The sequence below is a fragment of the Triturus cristatus genome, chromosome 9 (assembly GCF_964204655.1).
Source record: "Triturus cristatus chromosome 9, aTriCri1.1, whole genome shotgun sequence".
In the NCBI taxonomy this organism is placed as follows: domain Eukaryota; kingdom Metazoa; phylum Chordata; class Amphibia; order Caudata; family Salamandridae; genus Triturus; species Triturus cristatus.
In genome coordinates this window covers 523,576,040-523,599,179 of record NC_140592.1, presented here as the reverse complement: position 1 = coordinate 523,599,179, position 23,140 = coordinate 523,576,040, and the positions used below count along the sequence as shown (strand labels likewise).

At 44.4% G+C, this 23,140-nt stretch overlaps 1 protein-coding gene across 2 annotated transcripts in view; it reads right to left on the bottom strand.

The window, feature by feature from the left end:
* The window catches only part of LOC146798232 (endothelial PAS domain-containing protein 1-like), a 522,541-nt gene that overhangs the window by 9,470 nt on the left and 489,931 nt on the right, over positions 1 to 23,140 (bottom strand). For both annotated transcript variants that reach the window (XM_085625511.1, XM_085625512.1), the window contains one exon: positions 8,903 to 9,065. In XM_085625511.1, the coding sequence (XP_085481637.1) occupies positions 8,903 to 9,065 (163 nt within the window). The remainder of the gene's footprint in view (positions 1 to 8,902; positions 9,066 to 23,140) is intronic.

Sequence of the window (23,140 nt, the reverse complement as noted above, 5' to 3'; positions counted from 1 at the left end):
AGATTTGCTAAAAAGATTGCATGCAACGCTATATTGTTCTCCCTCAGGAGTACAACTTACATTAGGTAAGAAAGTGATTTCCCCAATGTATTTGTCTAAAAATGCAATGCCACCTGAATTGTCAACCCTTCCGGATGTCCTTTGGGCTACTGGTCCCAATGATGTGGGTCTTTTGGAAATACCGCCATACGTGGTCACTTTATAAGCCAATGTCAGATTGCCACGTATTCCGCAGTACAAGATCTCCAATGAAGGTCAGAAAGCATTGTTAGCAATTGTCAGTGATTTGATTAAAAAGGGTGTAATTGAAGAGACAAGAGGCAACGTTTGTAATAGTCCTGTTTTACCTGTCTTAAAACGAACGGACCCTTCACAGCCACCTGTTTACAGATTTGTGATTGATCTTAGAGAGGTTAATAAGATTGTTGTGCCACAGTTTCCAGTTGTCCCTGATATAACTGCCTTGTTAACCATGATTCCAGCCTCCGCTGCATGGTTCTCAGTGATCGATTTAAAGAATGCTTTCTTTAGCATCCCAATTGCAGAAGAGAGCAGAGACATTTTTGGCTTCAGTTTAGGAGGTCGCAGCTTCCGCTTTAAACACGCTCCACAGGGCTACTGTGAAAGTCCATCAATATACAGTCAGGCTTAAAAAAGCGCAGCTTGATGCACTTGTTTTACCTAGTGGCGCTATCCTTATTCAGTATGTTGACGATTTACTAATCGCCGCGGATACTGAAAAGATTTGCAAAAACGCTACCTTGTCATTGTTGCGTCATTTGTCTGCCTTCCATCACAAAGTGTCTCTCTCAAAGCTGCAATATTGTCGACAAGAAGTGACCTACTTAGGTCATCTCTTATCGAAGGAGGGAAGGAAACTGACCCCAGAAAGAATTCAAGCCATTGCACAGTTGAGTGTGCCAAGAACACAGAGAGAAGTGCGTGCTTTCTTGGGCATTACTTCATACTGTAGGCATTGGATTCCCAATTTTTCCTTGCTGGCAAAACCTTTGTTAGCATTAACATGAAGAGACACACCGAATCCTATCCCATGGTCTGAAGAGTGTGAGAAAAGTTTTTGGGAATTGCGCAATGCATTGTGTTCAGCTCCTGTGTTGGGTACCCCTGACTACAGCAAGCCTTTTACATTGTATGTTCATGAGAAAGATGGTTGCGCATTATCAGTGTTAACACAGCCTTTTGGCGACAGACCGCATCCATGCGCATATTTTTCGTCAACCTTGGACCCGGTAGCGAGAGCATTGCCAAGTTGTCTGAGAGCCACAGCTGCCGCAGCTATGTCTATTCGACAGTCTGCTGGCCTAGTGATGGATCATACATTGATTGTTATGGTTCCACATGCTGTGGACACATTGTTAGACAGGACCAAGACACAACACTTAACTAGTGCGCGACTATCTGGATATGAGCTGACACTGTTAGCAAACCATATACACATAAAGAGATGCAACACGTTAAATCCAGCTACACTATTACCAATTCTAGCAGATCTAGATGCGATTGAGCAACATGATTGTCTGTTCAGAACAGAAGAAGAGACGAAAGGAAGAGTAGATCTTAAAGATACTCCCCTGACTGAGTGTGATGGTACTTTATGGGTGGATGGTTCGTGTTTCAAGCTTCCAAATGGTGATACGACTGCTGCATATGCTATCACGACTTTGCACACGATTGTTGAAACTGCGCGTGTGCCACAAAATTTGGCTCAAGCAGCAGAATTGATTGCCCTTACAAGAGCATGCGTGTTGTCTGAAGGAATGAAAGTGAACATATATACGGATAGCCAGTACGCCTTTGGCGTGGCTCATAGTTTTGGGCGATCGTGGAAAGAACGTGGGTTCCTGACTTCACATGGAGCTAAGATTCAGAATGGCAAGTTGGTGAATGATCTCCTTGAGTCGCTGACCCTACCGTTGCAAGTTGCAATTATGAAATGCAGTGCGCACAAGAAAATCACTGATGATGTTGGTCGTGGTAATACGTTTGCTGACGAAGTCGTGAAAGAAACAGCAAAAGATGTGAAGACTCAAATGTATGTTGCAGGCACTGCAAGATGGGTTGGTGATATTGGAATGTGTGAAAACACAATAGAAAGTGTAAAGTCCCTTCAAGCTGAAGCCACAGAGAAAGAGTTGAGCAAGTGGAGAGAAAGTATGGGTAAGTTGGATGAGAATGGTTGTTGGATTGATCTGTCAGAACATGGGCGATGGTTGTTACCTGATGCATATGTGCTTCCAGTGGTTACTATGGCACATGGAATGGCACATATCAGTACGAAAGGAATATGTAAGTTGTTGGCTCCAGTATGGCAGAATGCTGGAATTCCCAAGTGTGCAGAGAATGTGGTCAAGAATTGTATGGTATGCTTGAAATACAACCCTGGTAGGGGAACCCCAACTCCAGCTGGTCATTTTGCGCCTCCATCATATCCATTTGAAGTTTTGCAGCTAGATTTTATCCACATGGAAAGGTGCAACAACCTGAAATATGTATTGGTGGTTGTTTGCGCTTTTTCAAAATGGATAGAAGCCTATCCCCTAAAGGACAACACTGCTCTATCCACAGCCAAAGCCCTTGTGAAGGAATTTTTTCCTAGGTTTGGAATGCCAAGAATGGTGTGGAGTGATAATGGGAGTGAATTTGTGGGTAAAGTGATGAAGAATGTGTGTGAGGGACTAGGTATAAAGCAAAAGTTCCACGCTGCAAATCACCCCCAATCAGCTGGATTAGTGGAGCGCTACAATGGCGCTCTAAACCTCAAATTGGCCAAAATCCAGGCGAGCACCGGTCTTAAATGGCCTGACGCTCTGCCTTTAGCACTCCTGTCCACCAGAATGACTGTGCATTCACGAGTGGGACTTAGTCCCTACAAGGTCGTTTTTGGCCGCCCGGCCAATGTATGGGGTGTGCCAAGACCGACAAAATTCTGCGAAATCGAACATCCAGTACTGCTTGATTACTTGTACGAATTGACGGCTAAATTGCGTGTTTTACACCAACAGGTGCACGATACTCTCCCCCAGGCCTCTGAAGCTCCAGGACACCCTATCGACCCTGGCACATGGGTTCTGGTGAAAAATGTCCAGCGCAAAAGCAACGATGAGCCTCGTTGGATTGGCCCTCATCTCGTACTTCTGTCTACAAGATCAGCTGTTCGAGTAAAGGGGAAGAAGACCTGGATCCACGGCGCCCACGCTAAAAGAATCCCTTTGCCTCTGCCGTATGACCAGTGGGTCCAGGAGGGTATCGCAGACTCTGAAACAGACACTGTACCTCGTTTTGTGCCGTTCAGTGATGCACGCATAAAGGGCACAACTTCAGCACCACAGAGTGACGATATTTTGCAAGAAGCTGTGCCACCGTCAATTCGATTGGACACCACAGAGCCTGAACTCTTGTTCCAAGATCAGACAGTACCTGGCCGTTTTCATTATAATCTAAGACCAAGGCCTATGGACAAATAAATATTCTTTTTCCTTACCGTTTTGTTTTTGATACCATAGCTCTCCCATCTGAAGGACTTTCTTGATTTTTGTTTTTCGAACCACCATCCGGGTTCAGCCGCAGGGTCGCGGTGCCAAGACTTTGGGGTACAGGCCGAAGACGTTAGGTCAACGGTTCTGGTTGGTCTAGGGCGTTCCCTGGACTGACAGGCGTACTCCTTAGCAGAAGATACTCACCCGCCGCGAGCGGCACGATTAGAGGATGGAGTTTTTCAAGATGGAGAGACCCCCTGAGGAAATGAACTTTAAAGCAAGAATGTGTAAAATAATGAAGAGCAAACGTTTTGTATTTTTATGCCTGTTTGTATTATGTAGTATGGTAGTGTTTACTGTAGGATTTGTATTATTCTCCTCTCAAGAGCCCATTGCACCCACTGTACAGCCTATACCTCCTCCTACTGTCTCCTCACACTCTTTTCACCCTCTGCCTGAACATGAGGAAGCTAGACGATCAGAGTTTATAAAAAACTCGTTTATTCAGCTCCTACACCAGCACCAACTGGTCATGAATACAACCAATTGCTGGGTGTGTGGTTTAATGCCACATACCATTAATAAGGGTATTCCTTATCTAGTGCTGCCGTTTAGTTACAATGGATCGTCATGGGCATTCCAGACCATGTTTCTCTTTGCATTAGACGCCTACTCCCCGCGACAACCGCGTTCCATCAGACCTAGTACAAATAATAAAGCTTTAATGAAAGGAGTTGCCGATATGAGCAGAGATATCGATGCATACTCATCTATTCCCAAAGAAGAGTTGAGAGCTTATGTAGGGTGGAACGCGACGGGGTATAGTATTAGTCTGGGTGAAAGACAGCGAAAAATCTCATCCCCAATCTGGGTCGTACCCCACATAGGTCGGTTCTGTTTACAAGGTAATGGTCAGAATCCTAGAGCTCAACTGGGAAGAAGTGACTGTACTGAAACGTACACTTTTCCGTCACAGTTTTCCCCTGCGTTTTTGGCTGCCAAGGGTACATATTTCGTCTGCAATGACCGAGCATATACATGGTTGCCCCCTGACTTCTCGGGCACATGTTATATTGCAAATCTGCTACCGCCAACATTTACTGCCGCCTCTGACTATCACAAGACCAGAGTTGTGAGAGGCGTGATTAGTAAGGAGGATACTGCCGGTCAGGAAGCGGGAGACTTCTTTTTGGGTTTCCTTCCATTTTGGGGACCTATGGTTAATAGTAGGAACCTGAGACAACTGACTCGTGTGGTTGAATCCACTGTTAATGTTACGGCTGGTGCCCTTGGTAATTTGACAGCTGAGCTCCAAGTGGATCGCCTCATGACTTTGCAGAACCGCATGGTTCTAGATGTTATACTTGCAGACCGCGGTGGGGTATGTAAGGTTATCCAATCTAGTTGTTGCATTTTCACACCAGACAATGCTCCAACAGTTTATCAAGCCGTCTCCAAACTACATAAAATATCTGAGTCCATACACGTGGATAAAGGAGATTGGTCACTGGTGGGGTGGTTCTGGGAACTGATATCTGCCTGGGGTTGGAAAGTTCTGATGGTCATTGGAATGATCTTAGCCATCCTTTTCCTGTTCTGTCTGTGCATACAGTGTGCTCCTGCAATATGTGGCCTCTGTGCTACATTATGTGTAAGGAAACCTGTATCGAGGGACGAGCTAAGTAATAGGATGATGCTACAGCAACATCTCCATGACTTCGTGAATATTGACCTAGACTCCGTTTGAAATTAGTATAGTTATTGCCTATGTAAGGGCAAAAGGAGGGTCTGTCGTACTTTGCAATTTGGGACCGCGTAGGAGGCAGGGCCCTACCCCTGTCTGTCCCAGTATTAGCGAACCGCGAATGGTCAATGCGGTATGTACAAGTGCTTTGTGTAACGTTTTAGCTATGAATGCACTGTGTATACGTTATTATACATCACTACGTGGGTTCCATCGTAGAGCGGTGGCCATCTTATGGTTGCCCTCACATAGGCTACATATCATGAAGCAAATACGGGCCTTTTAGAGCACATGTGCCTTCCTTTGACTTTTCTGTGACCTGGGCAGCTTGGCTCCGCTGCCCCAGGTCAGTCCGGTCTCACGAGCTCCCCGTCCTCTGGCCACCTGTGATTAGCATCAGGGCTTGACACACCATAAAGCCTTTTCATCCTACACGAGCCTCCAGCTAATCTCTTTCGCACCTGACTGTTCCTGCTTTATGGCTTGTTTTCCAAACAGGAGATGCTCATGTTTATTGGGGCCTATCGATATCTGATGTGGGATCTGAGCCTTGCTGGGTAAATAATTGCGGGCTGGCTTAACTGGAATGTGGGATGGTCATCATGACTCTGCCTTTTCGTTTGTAATGTATACCTTTATATGGCCATATCGTAAACCAAGGAATGTGTGATGAGCGATAGAACCCGCTCATCAGAGCCTCACTAACCCAGCCAGAACGTTACCCCCTCCCTAGAACCTATTTACAATCCTGCAACCACATATATCTATCACCTAAGGACAGGGGATTCCTACTATGCATACCAAGACCTCACAATCGGCGGCCTCGCGATCCCATACGGATCCAGACCTCTCTGCCCATACGACAGTATCACAAGTGGCGGCCTCGCGGTCCCATACGAACCCAGACCTCTCTGCCCATACGACAGTATCACAAGTGGCGGCCTCGCGGTCCCATACGAACCCAGACCTCTCTACCCAGACGGCAGTCTCAGCACAATCGGTGGCCTCGCGATCCCATACGGATCCAGACCTCTCTGCCCATACGACAGTATCACAAGTGGCGGCCTCGCGGTCCCATACGAACCCAGACCTCTCTACCCAGACGGCAGTCTCAGCACAATCGGCGGCCTCGCGATCCCCTACGAATCCAGACCTCTCTGCCCGTACGACAGTATCACAAGTGGCGGCCTCGCGGTCCCATACGAACCCAGACCTCTCTGCCCATACGACAGTATCAGCACAATCGGCGGCCTCGCGATCCCCTACGAATCCAGACCTCTCTACCTAGACGGCAGTCTCATACGACAGTTCATCCTATGATCACCATAACATACAAAAAGGGAATCAGTCTCACTATTCATCAGATCACACAAGGATTGCCAGTTCGGGCATAGCCTGTTCTCAGGTTCGAGGGGCTCCTCTTTCCTTTATTCAGTTACCACTTACCTGATCAGGGTTAACATCTGTTCATGTAGCCGCAGCTGACTAGAAGAATAGGCTACCCTCTTATACAAGAACACGCATCACATGTTGGTTCACTACAAACTGGATACTTTATTACTCATTACATACACAATCACATAACATTACGATATAACACATAACCTGCAAAGAAAAGTGAAAGATTAAGTTGTACACTCTAATAAGAAAGGGTCGACATCACCTTAGTAGTATGTAGCCTGCACTCAGTGGTCATCTAGGCTCCCCTCTCGTCTGTGGCTCGGCTCGCCTGGAATCACCCTTCTCCGAGTCACTGGGACCTCTTCCTTATCGGCTACTCTCTCCTCTCTGGCTATTCTGTTAGGAAAGCATCTGTCTCTCGGTTCTTCTCCGCCTTCAAGATGGCGTCTGTCTTCCCTGGAATAAGTAGTAGCTTTACTGCTAACGGCTAGATGCCGCCTACGGACTGAACATGTAACTGCCTCAGACTTTCACTAATATAGAGGTGCATTTCCTCATGGAAAATTCCGGCCCGTAACCTGCCGCCCACCAAATTCTTGTACCTCCCCGTACCAAGGACACGTTCCCAGCCGGCCGGCCTGATGTAGTGTCTTCGGCATGAAGAAAAATACAATCCTTCGATAAGGGCCGGCCTGAACCGGTTCTCTCCAAGCGAATAACACCTCATAACTAAAACATCACATTTGACCTAGAAGCATCCCAAGCTGCCGGAGCAGAAAGAAAGATGGAGTCTCTCCCGTTTGAGGCCTACCAGGCCTGAATTCAGCACGGCTCCATGAAATACCCTCACTACAGGACAGGTTATCCCTAATACTAACGAATCTATCCCCTAGGCTATGTGTGCAAGCCCTGATCTATGGGGAAGAGCACAGAATCATGTCGAAGTGCCTAGTAAATAGGCTCCATTCACTACTCTAACCCTTAGGCTTGAATGGTAAGAGACTGAAGTCACATTCAATCACTTGTTAACACAAGAAGGCCGGGAAAATCGAGCAGAACAACGAGCCTCCAGCTAATCTCTTTCGCACCTGACTGTTCCTGCTTTATGGCTTGTTTTCCAAACAGGAGATGCTCATGTTTATTGGGGCCTATCGATATCTGATGTGGGATAAATAATTGCTGGGTAAATAATTGCAGGCTGGTTTAACTGGAATGTGGGATGGTCATCATGACTCTGCCTTTTCGTTTGTAATGTATACTTTTATATGGCCATATCGTAAACCAAGGAATGTGTGCCTGAAGCAGGATATTTTGTATTTAAGGAGAAGCCCGTTTCTGTAATTTTTAGCAGTCTCCTGAGAACATACACACTGTTGTACTTCTAGGATACCTGTAATTGGTCTGCAGCCAATAAACTGATCTTTGACTTCACCCAGAAGACTCTGTGTTTCTGTAGGTCTGAAACAGGAAGAACCCGAAGTCATAGGGTGTGTTCCCCTGCACCGCTGGGCTTAAAATTCCCAGTACTTCAGGTAATGGGATGCCAAAAAAAGCTCACCAAAAAGTGGAAAAGGGCTACTGAAGTGGTATAGCTTTAGTGAAACTAAAGATCAATAATGTTTCAATAATCAACATACTTTTATTTTTTTACTTGTCTTTTTTTCAAATATTTTCACAAACATCGCAGTACAGATTGGCCCACAGATTCAGCGAACAATGGCATTAAAATCACATGGTCACTTGCATTATAGGTCATCAGTGCCAATTAGTACATTAGTCTCAATTATTAGTCCTCGTGCTTGACACCAGATGACGTGGCAAGGCATACCTCACTATGGCCACCAAACAAGACAGCTCCTGTGGGAGTGAGTTTTGCGCAATAGAAAAACATAACAATAAACCAATAAACTTGGCGTCAGCAGCAGCCAACCAGGCGGTTTTCCCCCAAGAGATCCTTGAGCAGTGGGCAGGGATCAACGATGCGCATGGGTGAAGCCCTCTCAGTCTTTGACCGAGGTAGCATCACACATGGGAATCAACATAGTCTATTTTTTATAGACAATGTACTTTTGAAGAAGTGAGATATTACTTATATTGCTTTAAATTGGGGAAATGTTCAATAGCAATGTGGCCAATTTAATTGAGTGAGATTCAAACAGGTATCCACATTTTCTCATACCTCATTGTTTTCAATTCCCCCAATGTCTTCCCCCGTGCACCCCATAATCCAGAAATTAAGATTAGAAGTGTTATCTAATACCTGGTACTGGCTTATTGTAGAGGTTGTTTATGTTCGGCCATCCTGGCAGTTCGCAAACTTTGAACACATTAGGAGGTTCCCAGCTGGGCCTCTGGAACCACTGCACTGACTTCTTGAATGTAGATACTGGAGCAATGGCGATCTGTGTCTTTTCAAGTAGCGGCTAAAGAGAAGAAATACAGTCACAACATACATAAACCCTTGTATGCAAGATAAAGTATACACCAGAAACATGCAGACTTGAATCTATGGAGCCAAAGCTGAAGGAAAGCACGTAGAAGCTCCAGAATGTGTATGGATTTTGGTCTTACAATTGGAAGGCTTTTGTGAGGAGTTTGGGGGAAGAAACGGTGCAAGGACACCTCAGGAACTCCATTTGTTTCATCTAGTTGCAAACCCTGAGAGGAAATGTGCTCTGTAGTAAATTAGATCATGCAGCACACTACGGCTGAAATCCAGGACATTCATTTCCACAGTTATTGTGCTCTTATTGCAGTGCACAATGTGTATAAAGATACTGAGATATTACCGGGACATGAGGACAGTCATACCATCTTATTGGTTTGCTTAGCTGCTTGCCTTAAACTCCATTTTTTTTATTGCTCACGTACAATTTAATTTTTATTTCGGATTTTTTTATTTGAGGTAGCAACAGAAGCATCTAACAAGGAATGCTGTAGATTTCACCAGTTACAAATCACAAAAGCATTTTTCAGTTACAGTGATAACATGTTGAGCAGGTTCTGCAATTGATGGTAGGTCAAAGGTGAAAACAAACAGTCACACAAAGGTTTAATTTTGAAATGTGCATATTAACAGTGCCAGATTTAATGTAGAATCAAGTACAGAGATTTATTGTGAGTCGGATAAAATGAGATTATAAATAAGGGCAGCATTAAACATGAGTAGAGACAGAACATTTTTAACAACAAAACAGTTCCAATTCAGTAGTCCCGGTAAATAGAAGAACATAAATCTAGACAACAAACATGCAGATTAAGTGGCGTAGCACGAGGGGATGGGGGGAGGGGGGCGGTCCGCCCCGGGCGGCACGAGTTTTGGTGGCGGCGGTAATCCCCCGTGCTCTTGCGTGAGTTTACCGCAGGGGCAGCACACACAGGAAATCTCAGCAGCACCCCTACCTCTTCAGTGCGACCACAGTCTGGCAAGGGCAGGGACCGCCACAGGCGGCCAAGTGCCTAGCTACGCTACTGTGCAATTACAGTATACCTAGACGATTACTGTTGGCTGAGGGTAAATTACGAGTTGGGACCTCTTGACTCAGGTTTGATCAGAGATAGTTTGGGGGGGAGTCATTTATGGCTTTGAAAACTAAAATCAATCGCTTGTAAAGAGTTCTATTTTTAGCAGACAGTCATCTAGCTAGGTGACGGTAGTCAGAGGCCAGAGCGTGTGTGGGATGATTGTAGCATGACCTTATTGCAAAGTCTGTGAGGAGGAGTGAGTCTTTTTCAGTAAATGGTCAGAGAGATCAATCAAAGCAGATTTGTCGAGTACTTTGCTACCGAAGGGGGTTTCCCAGTGCTAGCGGATCTAGGGTCCAGTAAAACCATTCAAGGAGTCAAAATAATCAAGTCTAGAGAGATTTCTGAACTGTGCATATGAATTCCAAAGGCGTAATTCCATCGGTAAATCATCCCATAGCTTTGAACCTAAATAAACAAAGGAGCGGCCTCCTTGTCCTGCCCTTTGCATTCTAGAAATGGAGGCCAAATTGATATGCCCTGATCAAAGTGCTCACTTGGGAACATAAGGATGCATGGGCAAGTGTACATATACAGAACCCATCCGTTGCAAAGCTTTGTAGACATCGTACAGTATATTGTACATTATGTGCTGCGAGATCGGAAGCCACTGTAAATAGCGATGGTGTTGGGAATCAGATTCAGTTTGGGGATAGGACATAATAGCTGAGCCGAAGCGTTCTGCACAGTCTGCAGTCACTTCATCCGAGACTTTGTAACCCCCAGGTATAGTACATTGCCAATGTCCAGTCTTGAAATAATCATGGCCTGCATTACAGTAGTTTGTGCATTAAGAGGTAAGTAACACCAGATCTTTCTTAGACATCTCAGTAGTCCAAAGCAGCATGCAGCTATTTTCGTAATCTGTTGATCCATAGTCAGTTTGTCATCCAGCCAGAAACTTAGCTCTATAATCGATTGACTGGGAACAGGGCAGATGCCCTCCTGTTCTGGCCAGCAGTGGGCACCCTATAACTGGGGTTGATTACCTAAAATGAGCACCTCTGTTTTACTGCCATTCATTTTTGAGCAGTTGAGGCGCATCCACTCAGCCACGTCTTGGAGACAGAGAGCCCTCTTAGATGAGGCCCTGTCATCTATTGCGGAAAGTGAAAAAATGATCTGTAAATCATCTGCAAATGAGTATAGGGATAGGTGAGGTTTTTCCACTATGTTGCCAGGAGGTTGTACATAAATATTGAATGGAGTGGGACTCAGCGTGGAGTCCTAAGGCACTCCATGGGCAGATCAAACATAGCTGATTTACAAGGTTTACCAATAAAGTGGAACGTGCAGCCTTCTAGAAAAGGCTCCAGCCAGGATAAATCTAAATCTTGAACCTCTACCATAGCCAGTCTCTTAAGAAGCACTGTGTCGAAAGCAGCACTGAGATCCAACAGGATCAGATCTGCAGTGCCTCCCCAATCCAGTTCCTGTCTAAGGTTTTGTGTAATGCCTAACAGTGTAGATTCAGTGATATGTTCTGTGACGTAACCAGATTAGGAAGGATGGAATATTTGTTTTTTTCCAATGGAAGTACATTGGCATGATTCCATTCCTTACGGCCCTCGTCATGGGCCAAAGAATAGTTCTGCTGATGCTGAACCCTCACAAATCATTCAAAGGATGTCTTACTCTAATTAACATTCCCCTAGAGAGGGTGAGTAGTTTAAAATATTTGGGCTTTATATTTGGCAGAAGGAAGGTCTTGGAAACAACATCTAACCAAGGCTAACCTAAAGTTTAAGCAGAAATTTGGGGCCCTGAGGAAGGAACACTCTTGCTCACACACCAAACCGGTTGCACCAGCCCTAGAGATCTACAAAAGCAAGGTCGTAAACTGTGTCCTCTATGGGGCTGAGATGTGCGGCTTTGAGAAAGTGGCTGATATTACAGTGACGGAGCATAAGTTCTTTAGGACCTTAGTACACTTCCCTCAAATACACCACTTCTCCAACTCAAACTGGACATGGGTGTCAAATGTGTAGAAGATTTAGCAGAACTCTGTCCGCTCCTCTTCTGGCAGAGATTGGTTACGACCCCAGAACTGTCCACATACGCCTCAGCTCTCGATGAAGTTTGCACTCTTGACACATTCAAGAAGATAGGTTGGATTAGGAGCATCAATCACCTACTTGATAGCATCAGGGTAAAGGGGAGTAGCTCTAACTGCCTAGAGCTGCCTACAAAAAAGCAACAAAAAGCCTTGTACTGGGACAGGGTAGCCAAGAATTAAATTAGGGACAGTAAGCTGGACAGATTAACAGGGACTTTTTAGATTTTAAACTGTTGCATTCCTTGGAATGCTACCTCGACCTTATTCAGTTGCCAGCAGATAGAAAGCTTTACAGCCAATTTAGACACAGTTCACTCCATCTAAATTCATTTACGAACTCATGGTCATGCAACGCAGTTCGGAACAAGGGCTGTTCCTCTTGCCCTGCTCCGATTGATTCCATTGGCCACATCTTATTTGGTTGCCAAGCATACTCTGGCCCTAGAAGAAAATGGCTTATTCCTATTTGCAAATGGCTGGGAACCAGAGATTATGGCGTAGCTTTACGTATTTTTTGTTTAAAATCTGTTTTATTTTCTAAATACAAAGTAGAACAGAGGTCCAGATAAACACAGCGTTAAGCCCACAACCCATTTAGGGCCGGCCGCGTTTCACCCAAGGTTCTCTAAGAATATGTAAAGGCATTAGTAGACAATTTGGAACACAGCATGTCGCCTACAACCCTTGTTGGGCCGGTCGCGTGGCATAGTACATATAGCAATATTAGTTTGTTGTGGGAAGTCTCAGGAGCTTTTTTTAAAATCAAGAACAATGAGAACACGGGCAAGAGACCCATATAAAGTGAATAGCGGTGAATGGATAGAAAAGGGTCGAAAGAAGAGGGAGTAGTAGAAAAGAGAAGCATACAGCAACGAAAGCGGCCAGGTGCGCGGACAGGCAGGTGCGCGCAGCGGTGCATGGTGTTGAGAGTGGATATCTTAGTGCTTGTCGAAGGGAGTGTCACACAGGGTGGGTCTGGTTACGTGAGGAGCATATTGGGATCCGATGGGAGTATAGCATCTTCAAAGAGTGGTAGTGCTCTAAGCTTGGAGGGTAGATAGCGCGCATGCTCTATTTTACAGAGGTATTGGATTAAGGGTCACCAGACGGCGGCGAAGCGGGTGTCATGTGATTGCAGTCGTGCTGTAAAAAAGATCCATGGTTATTACATGCTATACGCGCGTGAACCAAGCGGCAATTGGGGGAGTCTCCGTTTTTTTTCCAGTACAACGCTATAAGTTGTTTAGCCGCCCCAAGCATGTGAAGTGCTATAGTCCAGTCGCTGCGGGTAAGTGCTTTTAGGTTGGCAGGTTTAAGGCCCAAAAGGATTGTGGTTGCAGACTCAGGCAGGGGGAAGCCCAATACCTCCTTAATATGACTAAGGACTTCCTTCCAGAGCAGGGTCAGGAGCGGACAATCCCACCATATGTGAATGAAGTCTCCAGATGCATTCAAAAACCTCCAGCACAAGGGGGACACAGCAGGGAACATTTTGTGCAGCCGAATAGGCGTGTAATACCATTGCGTCATAATTTTATATGCATTTTCCCTCTGTGGGATGCTACGATAGACCCCAGGAATGTCTCGCCAGAGGCGATTCCACTGTGCAGGTGTGATTTCCGTGGTTGACGTCAGTTGCCATTTGCGTTGATATGGGTGCGTAGTTAGTATCGGAGGGTGCTGTAGGATCTGGTACGTCTGAGAAAGCTTTACGTATTTTTAAATCAGATGCAAGACCCCTATTTTGCTCATGTGATAGGAAAGTTTTTGGACAACATGTGGGAATTAGAAGGAAGGCTCAAAATTAATTCTGTTATCCCTTCCATCATACCAAGTATGAACTTCTTCGGGCACTGCCAGTGGTGAACCCTATCTATGTATTCATGAAGAGTAGACACTGAGTGGTCTTTATAGACCTGAAGGTTAGGTCCCCAGTGGTGATTGATGTTTTACCCCACTAATCAAATGTCAAGTTTTAATCGGTATAGTTTTTAGATGGTTGCATTTTAGCATTAAGTTATATGTATCGATTAGATTTATTTTTTTAATGAAATCAAGGATTTTTATACATGTAAACTTTATTAATTTGTATATATGCACTCTGCACTTTTATGGTCTGTTGACTGAAATCAAGTTTATTGACTGACTAACTGAATAGTTCTGCAAATCAGTGAGGATCGGAGATAGTGCATCACTCACCAAGCTAAACTTATCTGGGGGAAGAAGGTCGAAGGAAGAGACAGATTTGATTGCTTTAGATGGAGCTAAAAAGGTTTCAGTCCTAACTGGTTGGAAAGAAGGCCGCATCTCGATAAGAATTCTAGAATTAGAGATTATATATTGTGCTGTAGCTGTGTTATCAGAGTGAGAGTGGATGGTAGGTAACTTATTATAGACAAATTCCGCCAATTCATTACATCTTTTTGGGTGAGTGAAAAAATGTGTTAGCTCCTGGGGGGCAGCAAAAAGAGATTTGAGTATCTGATAACCTCTTTGAGGGAGTTGCTCGCTGTCTCGATTATGTTTGAATAGTAGGCTGCACGGGCAAATCTACAAGCCCTATGATAAGTCCTACTGGCCTCTTTGAATTTTAGCTAAGCATTTAACAGATAGTGTTTCTGCCATATATGCTTCAAGCATTTACAGTACTTCCTTAAAGTAAGGACTGCTTCGGTAAACCATGGGGTGAGCAGACAAGTTCCTTTCTAACATCACTGTAGCCGAAGTGTTACATCTAAATTTGAAAGAATCCAAGAATCTACTAGCCCAGCACGTTCATCCATTGTGCCCAACTTGGGCGCAGTGTTATTAGATCATATGCTAAAATCGGGTGGATCAAACTAAGCCCATCTCTTCAAGAGGGCCACCTGAGGGGGTTTCCTTTCTTCAGATACAGAGCCTATAATCTGAAAAGAAATCAGTAAACGGTCTGACCAACAAGGGGGAAGTGGGCCATTCATGTAAATACCAGCCACATTTGTAAACACAGGGTCCAGGAGATGCTCTGCAGTGTGAGTGGGGATTACTCACACACAAATAGGTTACATTGGATGATGTGTTTGGTTATAGGTTAAGGTCACTAAAAATGGTCAGTGGAGTGGAGTACAGAAATGCATCATGTGCGGGAGAATGTAGTACATTTGGTACGAAGAGTTGCAGGTGTTGCCTTGTATATTGGGCTGAGCCAAGTTGCAGTCTTTGCTATGAAGAATAGTGGAAGCACAGGGGAATCCTTTAGTAACATCCAGTTGTATTGTTGCATACTGATCTGCCATTCTGAAGCAGATCTATATAGGAAAGAATTTAGACTTGTGGTGCTTGTGTTCAAGTGTGAGCTTTGTGATTAATTGAGTATGGCACAAAAGTCGAGTAGGGGATGGATTATTAGGTTCAACAGAAGCCAAAGATGGTGGCAGAAGAGTGTGAGAGTGAAAATATAGAGAGCAGAGACTGGTGTAGTTGGTTTCAGGACTGATAATGAAGGTCAGGGACTTTGGAGAATTTAAGGATAGGAGGAGGATGGAACTATTGAAAGGTTAAATAATGAAGTTGAATGGTGGAACAGATGCAAGCCTTTTGGCGGGGAGCATTATGGTTTGCATTATAGTGTCTGAGAAATACTGATGTTTGATGGACTGTGTGGTGCACAATCTGCCATCAAGGAAGCAGTTCTGTAACTTCATATAATCAAACTCCTTCATGTGTCTCAGGCGTTTTAAAATTCTATAACAATACTGGATATTATGATTCTACGTTTATTTTCATGTTTTAGTAATTTAGCAGGTTGACAATAACCAGCCTACATTTACCATGAGTCACAGGGTTGTATCTACATTAGAAAAAACACCAGTTAGATCAAAACAGTTCCAATAATGGCATTTTGTGCACCTTAGTTGGCCTCTTTCTTAGATTTTCAACAGTTCAGATAAGTGCTGTCTTGTTTTTCTTTATTATTAATATGTTATTATTATTATCTTGTGTGGCTTTATTGGTTATGTTGTTGAATAAAAGATTGTTTTTGGATTCTGATTTAACAGTGTGTTATTCTTTGCCCTGTTTGAGGCACTTACCTCAGCTGTGGCTGACCGGTGTGCCCTACCCATTTATATATGCTTCCCATTAGCACAGATGGACACACCTCTCACCCCTCCTTCAAACTACCCCTGCATAACAACGACTTACCCAAAACAAAACACAGCAGAGAATACTTACTTCACCCTTTTGAATGGTTAAAAGAAACCTTTTTTTTTAAAGTAGAGCGTGGTTCCTTTGCTTTGTATGGAGGAATGATTCTATCTTCATTAAAGAATGTAGAAGAAGAAACTTGTAACCCATAAGGAAGACGGTGATCATTTCTCCTCTGGTTATACGGAGGAGCATGATGATGATTTTTAACTTTTAGCCCTTGGGTTATGGGGATTACATCATGGTGCCCTTATAGCTATCACCTACAAGAGACAGAGCAACCTAACAATGAGGATAACATGAATCCTTTGATAAATTCTGCCTCCAGTACTAAAGCCATTTTGACAGAAATCGTCGCCTCCTGGAAGCATAATGGACCCATGGTCTATTGGCTAGCAATCATTAAATAAGTTGGTTGTTTATATTAAAGCACACCTCCCCAAGCAAATTGACAGAAAGGAACCTAACTGCCATTGGAGGAAGTGCCCTAGATCATCACTGAAAGTGAAGGTGGCAGGCCACCCAGGAACTAGTTGCTAAAATAGCCTTGTTTATGAGTAAATATTCACAGATCCAAAGAAAGGCATTGACAGTTTGTGGAAGGCCTTTCAGGGTAGTTTGTCAGACATCTTCGGCCCATTAAGATTCGGAATATGCCCACAGAACAAGGTATCATCATTGATCCTCTCAGGATGGGCAGAATGAGCGACATGCCTACTCATAAACACCTGGTGAGCTAGCCCTCTTGAGAGACAATTCTCCATCTTATTAAATTGGGCTCTTCTGAAGGTTTGTCCCTTGCTGGATGGACTTCTGTTTCGCAAACCGTTTGTCTAGGATTTAGGCAAATTTGCCAGTACTTTTACTGTTCTGCATAAAGCCCAGATCTTCATACAACAGTTATTCAATTCTAGTGTTCTTGTGAAGGTCGGTTGTGGAGGAGGGCAAAAGGCCTGACATTTGTTCTAAAAGGCCCACAAAGAATGCATAATATCTGCAAGAAGTACACCTCGAGAGGTGTATGCTTCGCTATCCTTTGCCATCATGAGCCAAGTCTGGTCAGGCAATTGTATCAAAGGGCTTGTCCTATTATGGCTCTATGAACTGGGAAAAGTACAATCCTTTCCATACTTGATTCTCAGGAGAGCTGGGGCAAGCAGTCACAGGCAGGTAAGTAGTATGGTGTGCTTGAGCTCAGCATTCCACAACAGACTTAATAACCTTAATGTTCAGACCGGTGCTTCTCTTTTTAGGAAATGAAAGTACTTTTAATAACATACTAGCACTACCAGACAGTCCATTTTGTTATACCGGATAGTGTTGCTTGCTGCGATCCTCCTTCATACTGCTGCACCCATGATTCTCCTTTAGTAGTCACTCCCAGATGGCGCCTATGTTTTGTCACCCCCGCCCCCATTCTGGAAATCAGGCAAAGCATGAATCAAGCTCAGGGCCGTCTCTTGCAGTTCCCACAGTCAAATTCTCAGTCAGTTGAAGATTGTTTTGAGCCTTATTCCCTCTTGATGTATTGATTAGGTAATAGTCCACTCCACCCTCATATGAAAGTGTCTGCACATCTGATACAGGTGCCATGAATGCAAGGATTGCTCAAGGTCACAAAGGTAGTCCAGGCACATGCCACTTCAGTCCCTTTTCCAGACAAACTGTGTCCTACTATGCTGAGGCTCCGGCACAGGTGTAGGACCAGTTGTGGGAGTCTCTTTGGATCACTGTGATGTGGTTCATTGTGGACCGATGGCAGTTACAGTTCAAATGGGGCCTAAGAGGACCGCAATAGCTGCAGCCCCAGACTGGGCCAAAGGTACAGCAGCCTGTGACAAACCCTTCCAAAAACCAGTGGTGAGAGACAAGTAAGACTCTCTGTTACATAGGCCACTTCTGTCTCACTCTCGGGCCGTCAGAGCTCTCTAGATGATCCTCGGTCCCTGGGGACTCCTAGGCCTCTTTCCCCTTTGACTTTGTCTTCTCCTGCTGGGCTAGGCAGACTTCTTCCCACTCTGAGCAGGCAAGCAGGCTCTTGATGCTTCAGACTGATCCAACGGTCCCCAGTAGAAAAGGCAGATGTGAGGTGTTTTCCCCTTACCTTTGGGAGAGTGATTGTCTGGTAGACACCTGCCCAGGTTGCACAGCAGCAGTGGCGGTTGCCAACCAATTAAACTGGTGGGGGGGGGCAGCATGTGAGGCACAGATAGGCACTGAAAGAACCCAGCAGTGCCCTTAGGCTTAATGCCAAAGCTCTCAGTAGTGGTCTGTTTTGAACAATGTTTATAACGAGCCACAACTGAGAGCTCTGGAGTTCCGGCTGAAGTCACTGCGAGTTTTTCACAGTGTCTGTCAGTAGCTTAAAATAAATAAAAGATTACTTTACCTCTGCCCTCAGTGCTCGCAGCTCTTCCGTTTCCTCATCAGTGGCTCCAACTCCCCTCTTCCAATCAAGGCGCTACTCTCATGTTGCACAGGCAGCATGACAGAAGCACCAGAATTGACTGGAACAGACAGGCTGGAGCAGATTGGCTCTAAGCCCACTGAAACACTGGGGGGCTTTGTTTGCAACCTGGCTGTCTTAGACAACCGGGTGGAGAGGCTTCACTGTGCATCTCAGGCTGGCTGTCACAAGACGGCCAGCCAAAGTGACTTGCGCAGTGTGAACTGGTGGAGTGGCCCCGCCCCCAATCACTGCTCAGGCTGGGGAAAGGGAACAATAAAATGGGAATAAATTCATTTTATTACGATTTTATTTTTCACCTTTTGCGGCGCACACAGCAGTCTTTTGAGTACTCTGCAGATCACTCTGTTTCCTAGTCACAAAGGGTTAAGAACCGGAACAAAGTGGGCTGGTTAGGCTTTCACTTGTATACACATCTTCTAAACTGGGGAAGCGGACCCACTATCTGAAACTCCAGAACTGGTTTGAGGTTGTTCTTTTACCAAGTGTGCTCCTCAGGCTGCTCTCTGGACATTGCCTTTGTGTAGAGTGATGTGTCTCACAGCAGGAAGCACTGGGGCTGTCTTCAACCTAGAGCACCCACAACAAAGGCACAATGAGGTGTGAGGATTCTGCACCTGGCCGCCCTCAACCCAACTGAAGAAGTAATTAGAGAGTCAAAAAGGAAGACCTAGAAACTTTCTCACTTCAAACAACAGAAACTGAAGTCTCACTACTCACCCCTACCACCCACAAAATGACAGTGCTCAGGACAACAAATCAGTGAGTAGCTCCTTGTTAATAAAAGGCCTCATGGAGTTTCTAAAGGTAACACTGTCTCTATCTTCTTCACTTCAGTGTCTAGATCCCTCCCTCCAGCCATAAGAATGCAGACAATACATTTACACGGTCTGGGATAACAGTTCTCACCCTTCAGCTTGTCTTATGCAAGGTCAAGGGTATCCAATATAAATCTCACTGGCCCCCTTTACTAGGGCTCAGTCACACAATTCCTCACTAAATATGTGTTACATGCACTACAAATGGGCATGCAACTGACATACACATAGGATGCCAGTGCAAGGTTCTGGGTATACCACACATATTAGAAGAATTTCACACAAGTATGGCCAGTAGATCCCACTCCCAGTGACCCAGATATAAAGGTCTGGTCACACTATTAATCCTTCTTAAAAAAAGGCATGCTGCCACTAGTGGTTACGCAGTATACCCAGGATAGGGGCACTAGTCATCTGCCTATAATGCATGGTATTCTCCTCCTGGTCAGAGGATAGGTGCCAGATTTCAGACAGTGAGGGACCAACCCAGGCCTTGGCGCACACTCTAACATAAACATGACGCTAGAGCCAAAATTAAAGGCATGATTCCATATATACATGTGAGTTTATCCTTTTTTCCCCATGTGCGGTTAGGAGGGAATGTAAGGGATTTTTTCACAACTGGCAGGGTTGCACTCACGATGCTTAGGTCTTACAAGCAGTCTCGGGAACTCAACTATAATTCTGTGAAACCCACTCACAACGGTTCCCTCCCAATCTGCTAACCTTTTCTATCCGTATGTCTTCATTTACAGTTATAAATATTCATGATTTTCTAGGAAAGGGTGTCATTTTGCAACATTTTGTTTTTAAAGAAAAGAGGCACAGAACTCCAACCAGTGATAAACCAGAGAGGGTTCAACGGCTGAGTAATGTACTGCCACTTCAAAATGGAAAGCCTTCTTCTATTGAGGGTAATTCTGTTGGAACGCAATTGAATAACCCACGTCGATTTGAAGGATGCTTATCTCCATGTTCCGATTTTTCAGACCCTTTGCTGGTTTTTAAAGTTAACGTTCTTCCTTCCAGCCTCTTCTTGCAGAATTTTTTATTCAACTCCAAGGTTCAACCGAAGAAACAAATGGAGTCGCTGTTTTCAGCAATGCTTCACTTATGGACAGGAAGGTGTCAGCCATCAAGAACCTGAAAAAGGTTTTGAATGCCAACAGAGTTTGTTTGAGGCAATTGGCTATGATAGTGTGTATTTTGTCCTTATCCATTCAAGCCATCTTTCCAGATCCCTTTCATTAGACGACCCTATAGAGAATAAAGATCCAGCACCCTCACAGAAGAAAATCTAATTCTGAGGTGATCAATGCACACATGGAACCCTGGAATTGCACATTTGCAGACTGCTCCAGGTGCAGTCATAGAATCAGATTCTAGCAGGTTGAATGGGGTGCCAAAGTAGTGACTTTTCTGCAAGGAAAACTTATCAGGTGATGAGTTACAATTACATATCAATTGCCTAGATCTCCCGTAAGATACTTAACCACTGTCAAGGCACAATGCTCTGTCCTTCTCAGGGTGTACATAATCTCAAAAGTGCATTAATCAACCTCTTAGGGGGCGGGAAACCCAGGTTGTTAGTGAATCTGGCAAAACAATTCTGGCATTATTACTTGCAACATCTGTTTTTGGGACAGTGGAAAATCTACCTAGGTTGGCCAGTATTGCTGCAGATTGGAATACCTTCCTGAGTCGATTCTAGTGTGTGAATACTGAATATTGAAATTTTTCAGAAGCTGTTAAGTCATTGGGGCCAGAGAAAAGTGTGTGTTTGCTCCCGCCTGAACCAACAACTACATCAATTTTACAATTGGAATTTAGATCTGGAAGCACAGGTGACTGATGTATTTCTGAAGGATACATCCTTAAAAATATGTATTTTTTTAATGTGAATTTGTTGGTCCTTTTGAGAAATCTCAACCAGCGAATGCGGATCTTTCAAGAAAAAAACTATCCCCTAAGCTTGCCATTTTTCTTTGTCTTAAAACCTGCAGAACAGTGTCAGATGTAAGAGCACTGGATTTATACGGACACATTTTTACTCCAAAAACAGTCACTTTTACTCTTGTTAAAAGAACTTAGGGCCTGATGTACAAATGCATTTTGTGACTACACAACTTGTGATTTGCAAAGTCACTGTACTACGATCCCAAAATACTTATTTGTTATGTACAAAGCCCATTTTACGAGTCAGGAACGTTTCAACTTGTCAAATGGGTTTTGCAACCCATAGCAAACTTCCGCAACTTATGTATCAATGGTTTGCAACCACATAACCAGTCGCAAACCATTGACCATATACTGACTCCTGAAAGGAGGTGGCAACTAATTTGTTAAGGGGTAGGGGTCTCCATGGTCTCTTCTATAAAGTATGCCCACTAAGTGAAATGGATGAGAAAGGTGTAAATACTTCCAGCTTTGGTGCCTAATCCTCCAGAGAAGCCATGGCTTCTGGAGCAATGCAATTTAGACTCCACCGCACAGAAATGCATATATATATATATATTTACATTTGACATTATATTCACTGTGTGCCTTAACTTCCTTGATGTGTGTGAAGCATTTAAACTTATTAATGAAATAGTCACTGTAGAGACTAGAGATTTATATATGTGTGCACTAATGTTCAGATTAAACAGGGAAACATGTATTCCTTATTCACGTTTTCTACTTACACTTCAAGTAATATTTGCATATGTAAAAAGTATTCTTTTACTCACGTTTTACATTTATGCCTAACGTTACATGTGTGTGTATAACCATGTATTCGAAGTGCACATTAAGGGGCCAATTAGGATGTAGTTTGGAAAATGTCCCAAACTAATCGGTTCCGGACTAGTTTCCAAATTAATCGGGTCCTGTGAGTCCGGACGACCGATTATGATGCTTCCAGCATCGCTCGGTTGGACTCGCATTGACTTCAATGGGAGCCTGTGTTCCGAACGAGAACATAGGGTTCTATCAAAAAAAGGCGGGTTGGGGAAAACCTTGCACGTCTGGTGAGCACTCCATGGAGCCTACTACATTGTGCATGGTTAGGAAGACGGGTCCCTTGGATTCCCCCACAGGCCACATTCGGACGCCTACGGGTGAAGGGGGGCCCACAACAGGCCCCCAAAGACAGATTCTGGTAGCCATTTCGTCTCGTGTAAACCGAATCGGAATGGCTGTCAGAATCGGTCATCGTAATCGCTCGATTGGGAGCTTTGTCCATAGAGCTGTACGAATCAGCTCTGAAAGACTCGGGCTTTGTATGGGGCTGAACTTTGGGGGTTTCTTAACTACTGAGAACATATTTTTTAGCTCCCTTTGCTCTCTTCCCCAAAGCACCCCACTTCTTCCTTTAAGGTTTGATATGGGTAGGCAATCCATTGTGAATAAGGCACGACTTTGCCCTTTGCTCTTCTGGTGGCGCCTGAAACACACCCCTGAGCTTTC